This window comes from Prunus avium, chromosome 1 (assembly GCF_965620075.1).
Source record: "Prunus avium chromosome 1, drPruAviu1.hap1.1, whole genome shotgun sequence".
In the NCBI taxonomy this organism is placed as follows: Eukaryota; Viridiplantae; Streptophyta; class Magnoliopsida; order Rosales; family Rosaceae; genus Prunus; species Prunus avium.
In genome coordinates this window covers 14,092,808-14,103,469 of record NC_142284.1, presented here as the reverse complement: position 1 = coordinate 14,103,469, position 10,662 = coordinate 14,092,808, and the positions used below count along the sequence as shown (strand labels likewise).

Genomic DNA, 10,662 nt, shown 5'->3' with positions numbered 1-10,662 from the left:
ATCAGGAGGGGTTGTTGGACTGCGAGAGCAATGGTAGCCATGAACAGGGAGTCTGAGAAGGGGGCTTATGTTTTTTTTTTTTTTTTTTTTTCCAGCCGTTTTACCCCTGAACTATGACCCTTGTAGAAATTAACCCCCATAATTAAAAAAATCAACCAATTTAGTCCCCAAATTAATTAAAATTGCCAATTTAGCTCTTGCCGTTTATTTTTATTTATTTTTTTAAATTTCATCCAATTTTCCGTCCAAAAAGTATTATTCTATTTTTTTTATTAAAAAAACTTAAATAATTAGAAAAAAAAATGAAAAAAAAAAAACGCTCTTTCCCCGTCTCTATCCCCATCAATCTTACTTGCTCGATTGATAATTTGAGTGGGAGTAATTATGCGTGGCTCAAGTTCCTTCTTCTTCTTCTTCTTCGTCCTTCCTTTTTGGTATTATTGATTACAAATTAAAAAGCTCGTTCTTTTTTATTGGACTCGAAGTTGTTGATATAGAAAGGAACTGACCTCAGATAGGCTTAGGTGAATGGAAAAAATCCATCTTTCCTAGTTAATAAGTTATTTTATGAATTATAATTTTCTTTTGAACTCTTTGCAACTCTTTTGCACTCCAATATGTCAAGTTTGAAGAGTCACTGCTTAAATTATTGATGAGAATTGTAATTTCCCTATTTGCAATAGAATTTGTTGTAAAAAGCAATATTTTCTCTTATCCTGGTTTGTAAAGGATTCACATTTTTGTAATATTTGGACTTTATAAGTGTTTGGGTCTTTTTTTGTCGGAAGGCTCATCCGGGCTTGTTGATTCTTGGACCGCAATAGAGTGGTGAATCAAGCCTTCGTTGCCTATTTTTCTGAGTTAGCGAGAACTAGGCCCAAAGTATCCTGAGGGAGAAGCAAGTCTCAGGGGAGTACTTTGTTCTTCTTCCAGCGACTGCATGTTTTGTGCTAATGTTTCCGACAGCTAGATGAAGAGTTGGAGATGATGCATTGATGTTGCACAGGCTTGGTATGAGAGTTTGCTTTGGTGAATCAAGATACTACTAGGCTTGGCATGAGAGGCTTGTGGCGTGGGAGCTAAGAGAAAATGAGCATAAGAAAGGATTAAGGCTTGAGATTTTGGGTGTTTTCGGTAGCTAGACGAAGATGTTGCAATGTCTGTGTTTTCTTACCCCAAAAAGGTAATGACTAGGTTTCAACTTAGCTTGAGAGGATGAGCGTTTCAGATTTGGGATGGAGCTTTTTGAGAGAGAGAGAGAGAGAGAGAGAGAGAGAGAGAGAGAGATAGATAGATAGATAGATAGATAGATAGATAGATAGATGAAGATAAAGGATGGGTGGCTTGAGTGGATTTCCAACAACTTGACGAATGCTTGGTCGTGCTTTTGCATGGTTGAAGATGACTTGATGATGTTGAACCGAGATTGTGCTAGCTTGGCAGGAGAGCTTGGAGTGTGGGAGCTAAAGACCCGCAAGTTTAGAAAACGAGAATGCATGTGCTTGGCTTGGTGTGGATAGGCTTGAGTTTGGGTGTTGAAAACTTGTTGTTTGTGGCTATGGCTATGGTGATTTAAGAGTTTCAAGATAAAGATGATGGAAAGAAAAGCTTGAGGCTTAAAGACTATGGTGTTTATAGCTTAGAAGGGTATGAGGAGGAAGGAAAAGCTTGGAATTATGCTTGGTGAGGCTTTATAGGGAAGATGGATTCAAGGCTAAGTGTAATAACCCAATCCTAAATTAAAATTTAATTATTAAAATATTCAAGTAAAAAACAATTTTATCCCAGGAATATTTTAATGGGTTAAAGTTGACTTTTTGTTCGGGAAAGAATTTGGGGATTTGAGTGGTATCGTTGCATAGATTATGTTGAGATGAGTCCGTAGCACATAATGGGATCAAATAGGAGTTGTAACGAAGAAGTTATGAGCTACGGAAACCTAGTGGCATAATCGTAAATATTTCGAAGTTCAGTTTTTAAAAACCCAGATTTTTTCATCTACTCTTCTTCTCCTTCACGAGCAGCCAACTTCAGACGGAGATATCTCCGTCGTCTGGCCACAAAAACTGGTGCCACAACCTGCAAACTCTTCATCTCTCTCTCCTTTTTCCATATATACCCATATCTAGCCTTGATTCCAAGCGATTAAACTAGAAATTCGAGCCAAAGTGAAGCCCAAAACGGGTTGTTCGAAACCGAAAATTTCGAGGGTTTTTCCTGCCAACTCTGGCCACCACCAGCCGTGCTATCACACCCAAACCACTCACCTACCTCCCCTCTGTAATTTCTCTCAAAGACCCGATGTGATTCCATCCCAAAATCATCGAATCCAAACTTAGAAATTTCTAGGTTTTTCGAAGAGAAAACTGTTCGTTCGAGGGCTTTAACGGCCAAATTAGGCTACGACTCAGGTATGAAACTTACTCCTCTTGATGTGCTTCATTTTTTGGCATAAGTCTTGACTAGCGGTTTGGAGATTTTCCGATTGCCGAAATTTACTATGAACATCCACGCGCTGCCGGTGCGTGTGGCGACACGTGGGGCACTTCATGGTAGGCCTTTGGGTCCTAAAATGATCCCCAAGTCGTCCCGAGTACAACAGTATGCTTGGATTTGAATTTGGCTACCGTTTGACTGTCGATTGGATATCGCATATTGGGCGTTATCCGGGTTCGATATGTTCAGACCGTTGGATCGACTCCATTTTCATATATGTTGATCTAGGCATCTTTAGGATTGTGTAGGAATTCGCGGATTGTGAGTTGGAGCCTGGATGCTCCGATTCAATGACTTAAAGTTTGCGTTAAATGATAACCGTCCAATCGTGCGATCGTGAGCGATCTGACCATTCGTTTCAGATCAAACTTGAAGGATATGTATAGTAAACCCTGTTAAACCCGTAGGAACTCTCGGATCGGAAATCGGAGGTCGTGGGCCCCGCAAGCCCAGTTGACCAAGTTTGGGCAGTTTGACCGCACGATTGACCGTGAGTCTTCCGAGGTAGTTCCACCCTTCAAGAAGTACTAGAACGACCTTATAAACAAATCTTGACTGTTATTTGAGTTATTTTGATTATGTTGGAATTATGAGATTGTTTTATAGTATCTTATGGAATTCTTGGATATTATTTTGATAATTAAAGTTATGGAATAGATGAGCATGGAATACTTGTTTGGTAGTTGTGAAAGTGAGCCGTGGGTCTCGGCTATATTTATTAGGGAATGAGTGGACATTTGTTTTTAAGTGTACTTCGCTCTTTTATTATGGAATTTCTTGCATAAGTGAGTTTTGATTAAAAATTGATTTAAATTGGGTTAATAAGGATATGGGATCACTAAGGGTTAATATTTTACATTATTTATTATTATTATGATTATTATTATTAAAGTATATGACTGAGTGATATTGGATTATTTAAACGTAGTTGAGAACTGATTTTTGGAAAGTTGATAAAAGATTTGGAAAATGGATTTGTGGATTAAGGGAAAGTTTATGATAAGTTTCGGAATATGATTTTCAAACCCACCACAGGAATACACCCCAGTTGCCTTTGAAACAGTTTTGTCAATTATGACAATGCCCCACGAGTTTCAGGGATGCCTGAACCGTGTGGTGTAAGGATATGCGTTCTTGGGCTAACTACATGTCCCCCTAGTTCTGCGAGGATGTGCGTTCTCGGGCTGACTACGTGTCCCTTGAGTTCTGCGATAAATGCGGCTCGGGTTGACTTTGTGTTTCCGAGGCCTGCGAGGATGTGTCGCTTATGTAACACTTGGAATTGATGAAATATTATTGGAATTGACGGAATATTAGTGGAATTGACGGATCATGAGTGGGGTTACGCCTAGGTAGAGAGTATTTGAGTTTTGAGATGTTTTAAACTAAAATTGATGATTTTATTTTGGTACTTATTGGTGAAAGTTTTAATATATGTTTTCCAACTTATGAGACAATGATTGAGAGTTTTCTAAGTTTTAAGGATTTTATACAATTCACAACTATTTTCTTAAGTAATGAGCTATTATATATATATATATATATATGTAATTGTGTATGCACATATGTGATGGGTGGAAGATCGTTCTGAAATCAATATCTTTTGCTTGAGTTTCAGCGAATTGATTAGAGTTTGAAGCCTTTAGTTATGGGAATGTGTAAAGGAATACTTCATTCATTTGCTTATATATGGATTGAACTTTGTTTTCTTGTGGAAAGAACTACGTGCGGCTTGATCCCTCGATAAGGGTACGTAGGCAACCTAGGTTAACCTAGGTGCAGCCGCAAAATAAACTGTTGAATTATGCTTTGAATTGGTTTAGTTGAAATCCGTTGTAATTGGGCAAATTTTGGATTACCATCAATTCTCGTTTATAACAAGGTGAACGTCAATGTTTTGATTATGTTGTACGGGCCTGAGTTCCATTGGAGTCACTGTTGAATTGTGTATGGACGAAATTCTTGTATGTTGAACGATTGGGACTGTAGAATTGTGTTTTGTACATGTGGAAATTTTGGGGAAACGAGCAATTTACAGGGGAGACTCTGCCAAATTTTCGACAGAAGTCAAGCCTTAAAAGAATTTTTTAGTCGTAGACAGAAGGGCAATTTGGTCAAGTGTGCCCAGCACTTGCCAAGTCTTGGACACGCACAGGGTTCGACACAGATTCCAAAGTGGAATTTGGGTCGGGTCCTGTCACTAAGAAAGTAAAAGAAATGGTTGTGATAGTTGAGGAATGGCTGGGATGGCCACTAGAATGTTTGCAGCAGCCGAAGGGAGGAAGGAAGGTGCTCTGATAGTTGCTGGGGTGCTTGAGCAATCAAGAGATGTTGGTCGATGGTTACTAGGATGCTTGCAGCAGCCAAAGGCTGGAGGTTGATGGCTCAGGAATGACTGTGACTGCTGCTGGAAATCTTGCAGCAGCTGAAGAAAGGTGAGTTCTCATGGTTACTGAGAGGCTTGCAGCAACCAAGAGAGGTTGGTTTTGCCTGGACAATGTCTCCCAATTTATAGAAGGTGAAGGCTCTTTTCAGTTTCCAATAGGTAAAAGTAAGTGTTGGAGCTAGTTTATTTCCAACGGGTAAAAGGGAGCATTGGGACATTCTTATTTCCAACAGGTAAAGGTAGGCATTAAAAAATGACTATTTCCTATGGGTAAAAGAAAGTATCGGAATTGGCTTGTTTCGAGTGGGTAATAGAGAGTGCTTGAAAAATATCTTATTTGCTTACCCACATTGGAGAACTCCTAGTAATGGGCTTGGGCTTTGGTGCTCCCAAGTAGCTAGCCCAAAGTCTCCATTATCCAAGAGCTACCGTGAGCCTTGTGAACCTCCATAACCTTCCACACCACAATCCCTCGTGCAAGCCCCATAAATCACATGACTTGAGTTCATGTGAGCTTGGTAGGTGATTGGCATGGGAAAAATGTATTATTGGTTTGGCATGGCATGTACACTATTTCTATATTTATTTAATAAATTAATTCCCAAAATATAACTTGGATTAACGCATGACTAACATTATATGTTATATTGGACTTTAAATGTCTTGGGCTTCCCGGGACTTTTTTGGGCCTCAACAATAAGCAATTTATATCATTCTACTGGATCCTATGTTGTCCATTAAGGAATTTCCCTTTATGAATACTTGCCTGGCATTGTTATGCAATAGGAAGAAATAGGTCTCCTCAATAACTAATAATTCCTACGGTTGATTATTCTTTATTGGCTTGAAGAGCTGGAGCTTGGAAAAGGTGAAGACCCAGTTTTCGAAATCGCCGAATCCAATTAAGGCGTCGATTAGGTTGTTAAGTTGTTGGGTTGAGGCGGTCAGGGATGGCAGCAGGGGAGGTGGGGCTATTCAGTGGTTGAGATGGGTTGTGGCAGGAGGATGAGGCTGGGATGGGTGGGTGGAGGAGGAAGAGGTGAGTTGTGGCAGTTGGCAGGGTGGGGTTGTGGGGAAGAGGGTGGGTTATTTTCTATTTTTATTTTTTATATATCATTTGTTATTTTTACAATTATAAATAACATTATTTTATTATTTATTTCTTCTGATTTTATGTATTTGACTATTATTTTATTCAAAATTACAAATTTACCCTTATTGTTTATGGAAATAATAAATTGTTGTACACCCCCGAACTAGGACCCCAATTGAACGTAACCCCCTGAATTAAAAAGTCAGCCAATTTAACACATGAATTAATTCAAATGGCCAATTTAGCCCTTGCCGTTAAGTTTTGTGAATTTCATTTAATTTTTCGTTAACTATAAGGGAAACTTGTAATTTTTTATTTTTATAAATATTATTCTATTTTTCTTATTGTTTATTTTTTTTTATTCATTTATTATTTAGAGTAAATTGTCGTACACCCCCCCTTCCCCCTTGAACTAGGACCCCAATCGAACTTAACCCCATGAATTAAAAAGTCAGCCAATTTAACACTCCAAGTAAGTAAAATGGCCAATTTAACACCCATCGTTAGATTTTCTTACATTTCATCCAAAATTCCTTCAAAATTGACATATGAGACACATGTGCAAGGGCAATGTAGTCATTCTAACCCATTTCCTTCCCAATCTTCCCCTTCCCTAATAGTTGGCACCAAATTAAAAACATAGAATCCCTATTTCACAAATTTAAGGCATACCCAACTAAGGCTTGGTTTGAGGCTGCTTAACTTAAAAAATAAGCAGCTTTAAAAAAAAGTTTTGGGGATTTGGGTGTTTGGTAAATCAAATCCAAGCTGCTTATTTAATAAGTTGCTGTCATTCAAAGCTGAAAAACAGAAGCAGGTGGGGAGCTGCTTCTGAAATCTGCTGCCAGGAGAAGCATGCGGAGGCTTTAATGAAACTTTCAAAATGCCTATACTGCCCTTATCTATTTTAACAAATGACACGCTATATCCCATCTTTTTCTCGATCAAACCCTACGAAGCTCATATCGCACTCTCCAATCCTTGCAGCCGTTCCTCAAGTTTTCTGGAGTTGTCTCAGCAAGAGGGGCTCTCTCAAATCTGTTCACTGAAGCTGCGTTACAGGTATCTTCCATGTCCTCCTGAGTATCTTTATTCTTCTTGGGTATCTCTATCTTTCATATCCTCTTGGTAAAACCTTTCTGGAATTTGGGGTTTCTGTGTAAAACCTTTCTCTGAAATTTGGAATTTGGGCAAAACCTTTCATATCTTTGCTTTTGTTTTCTGGTTTCTGTGTAAAACCTTTCTCTGGAATTTGGAATTTGGGCAAAACCTTTCATATCTTTGCTTTTGTTTTCTGGAATTTGGGGTTTCTGTGTAAAACCTTTCTCTCTCTGTTATTTGATGGAATTTGGGGGTTTATGCGAACTAGAGATTGAAGATGTTTGAGTCTGATATTTATTATTTTAGTCCCTTCCTTTCTTTGTCATTTTCTGATTATTGCGATTGTTGTTTTATATTATATTGGGTTTGAAGGGCCCTTGATCAAGACTTTATGAAACTTTATAGCCTCACAATTTTGACCAAAAATACTTTATAGCCTTCGACAATGATAGCATGGTGATATTCTTTTTTGGGTGACAAATTTGAATGATAAGTGAGGGAGAGGTAGGCACAACACACGGCATAGAGATTTCTCTATTGTAATGATAAGTGAGGGAGAGGTAGGCACAACACACGGCAGCTGGAATATCTTTTATTACACTTTACAGTACATAATCATACAAACAAATATTACATATTAATTTAATATCAACTAGGACACTATTTCTTTAAGTATTGCAGTAGCTTTGATGATTGATATTTTTTGTTTGGCACTTTTTTAAAAGTAAGGATGAGGAAGAATGTGGGAAGTTCATCTCGAGCTACAGCTACTTGGAATAGCCATAATATAGTCATATTCTGTGATTTATGCATCAAGGAGGTGGAGGCAGGACGTCGTCCTGGCACTCACTTTAACAAAGATGGATGGGAAAACTTGAAGCTAAATTTTAAGAAAGAGACGGGACATGAGTATGGTAAAGTTCAGTTGAAGAATAAGTGGGATGCACTTAAGATTGAATGGAAGTTGTGGAAAGAACTAGTTGGGAAAGAAACTGGTCTAGGGTGGAATCCAAGCAAGGGTACTGTTGATGCATCTGATGAGTGGTGGACTAATAAAATCCAGGTGTGTAATTTTTAATTTTTTTTTTGCAATTTTCAATTTGTCCTTTAGGTTGGTGTCATAGTATGCATTTATATTAACAATCATTTCTCTACAATGTAGATAAATCCTGATTATGGGAAATTACGTAAAAAAGGTATTAGTCCTGAGATGGAAGAAAAGCTTGATAGGATGTTCATGAACAGCCACTGGTGAACATGCTTGGGCACCTTCATCTGGTATACTCCCACCAGAAACTGAAGAGGCATCCATGGGCGATGTTGCAATCGATGGAAGTGCTAGTTCAGATGATTCAAATCCAGTTGAAACCATTCAAGCTTTGAAAAACGCTGCAAGGAAGGGGAAAAAAAAGCTGCTGATCAGTTTAACAATAATATTAAGAAAGATAAGAGAGGAAAAATTGGAGGGGCTGCAAAATTGTCTAGCCAAATTGAGCGCCTTGTTGAGGTTGTTGAGAGTAGAAGTACTGCAACTTCATTGATGAAGAAGATGCAAATAGGTAGTAGTATTGCTGAAGTGATGGAAATTGTTGTGACTTTACCTGGGTGTGAACCTACTAGTAATACGTGGTTGTTTGCCACTCAATTATTTTTGAATCAAGAGAAGAGAGAGATGTTCACTACCATGAAAACACCTGACGTCAAACTTACGTGGCTTACTTATGAATTTAACAACCAATAGGGAGAGCTTGTGTGTGAAGTGCTGGTTTTTATGGTTAAACTTGTTATTTGGATTATGTATTTGTTATTTGGATTGTGTTATTTGGATCATGTATGACTATTATGTTGGATATTGTATGTCGTTATTTGGATTATGTTATATGGAAGTGATGATGAGCATAAATATAAATTGCAGGTTATTTGAAACTATGAACATTCTAAATGATGGAGAGGAGGAGGAGGAGGACGAGATTAATCTAGCTATATGTGCTTGTGCTCATGCTATTGAATTATATTATTTGAAATATGTTCATAAAGAGCCTTGTATGGATTCCTCCCAAACAGGTAATATCTGGTTGATGGAACTATTACAAGGGAATGATAGTCGGTGTTATAGAATGTTTAGGATGGATAAAGATGTATTTTCCATGTTATGTTACGACTTGCAATCTAATTATGGCTTGAAGGGGTCAAGGAGAATGAGTGCTTTTGAAATATTGGGAATGTTCTTGCACATGCTAGGACATGGTATAGGAAATAGGTTATCACAAGAGAGATTTCAACATTCTGGTGAGACAGTGAGTAGATATTTTGGTCTTGTGTTGGATATTGTATGTCGTATGGCAATAGATGTCATCAAACCAATTGATCCCGAGTTTAGTGACACCCCACAAGAAATACTCTCAAATTCTAGATATATGCCTCACTTTAAGGTAATGATCAAATCTGAAATTTTTTTTTTTTTTTTGGGTGTTAAGTATTATTATACATATTCAAACTTGTTGTTTTATTCTCATTTTAAGGATTGTATTGGTGCCATAGATGGAGTGCATGTTCATGCCTCAATACCACCTCAAGATCAAGTACCATATATTGGTAGGAAAGGGATGCCTACTCAAAATATTATGGCTGCATGTAGTTTTGACATGCAATTTACATTTGCATGTGCCGGTTGGGAAGGAACTGCACACGACACAAGGGTGTTTTTATCAGTGTTACGAAATCCAAATATAAATTTTCCTAAGCCTCCAATTGGTAAGATTATGTAGGGTGTTATTTTAGTGCCTTCATTCATGTTTTAATTACTCACTTTATGCAATTATATCATAATAAAATAAATCTTTGAATTGACAGGGAAGTATTATGTGGTAGATGCTGGGTACCCACAAATGAGAGGGTTTTTGGGACCATATAAAGGCGAAAGATATCATCTTCCTGATTTTCGTAGGGGTGGCCAACCAATGGGTCCTAAAGAGGTATTCAACCATGCACATTCTTCTCTTAGGACTGTCATCGAACGAACTTTTGGAGTATGGTAGAAAAGATGGAAGATTTTAAGGGATATGCCTAATTATCCATTCAACAAGCAAGTGAAGATAATCATTGCAACAATGACGCTTCATAATTATATAAGAAGGCATGCTCAACGTGATAAACATTTTGATAATCCAAGGAATATTTTAAGTGAAGAAATTGATGGGGATGTTGACGTACAACAACATAACCATACAACTTATGATCAAGGAGGACAAGAGATCGAAGCTTTGAGAAATAGTATCACTGCAAGTTTAATGCACGCATCTAGTTAGACATTTGTTTATATTCAGTGCATTTTGAGTTTATATTTTGTTGATGGTGTTCTAGGCATCTATCAAAAATGTTGTACTTAAGTACCTTATGACTGTTTGTACTAACTTTATCATCCAGACCAAAAAAAAAAAAAAAAAAAAAAGTAGCTTTGTCAAAACAATTATTTGTTTCATCGAGTTTTTTTTTTTTTTTTTTTTTTTTGTGGGAAAAGTGTATATTATAATTAAGATTCTTTAAAAAAAAAATTGTAAGTGTATTGAACTTCCTTGTGTTTTAC

The 10,662-nt window shown here is 37.5% G+C and overlaps 1 protein-coding gene and 1 pseudogene across 2 annotated transcripts; both read left to right on the top strand.

Annotated features, from left to right (window-relative positions):
• Positions 1–6,563: 6,563 nt before the first annotated feature.
• LOC110744370 (uncharacterized) lies at positions 6,564–8,897 on the top strand (annotated as a pseudogene). The gene is made up of 3 exons (XR_015835396.1): positions 6,564–7,037; positions 7,806–8,139; positions 8,239–8,897. The product of XR_015835396.1 is annotated as an uncharacterized LOC110744370 (transcript).
• Positions 8,898–8,905: 8 nt separating this feature from the next.
• On the top strand, positions 8,906–10,494 carry LOC110744359 (uncharacterized). The gene is made up of 3 exons (XM_021944329.2): positions 8,906–9,508; positions 9,599–9,830; positions 9,930–10,494. Exons 1-3 carry the CDS (start codon positions 8,906–8,908, stop codon positions 10,112–10,114), a joined length of 1,020 nt encoding a protein of 339 aa, XP_021800021.2. The 3' UTR covers positions 10,115–10,494.
• The last annotated feature ends 168 nt before the right edge of the window (positions 10,495–10,662 follow it).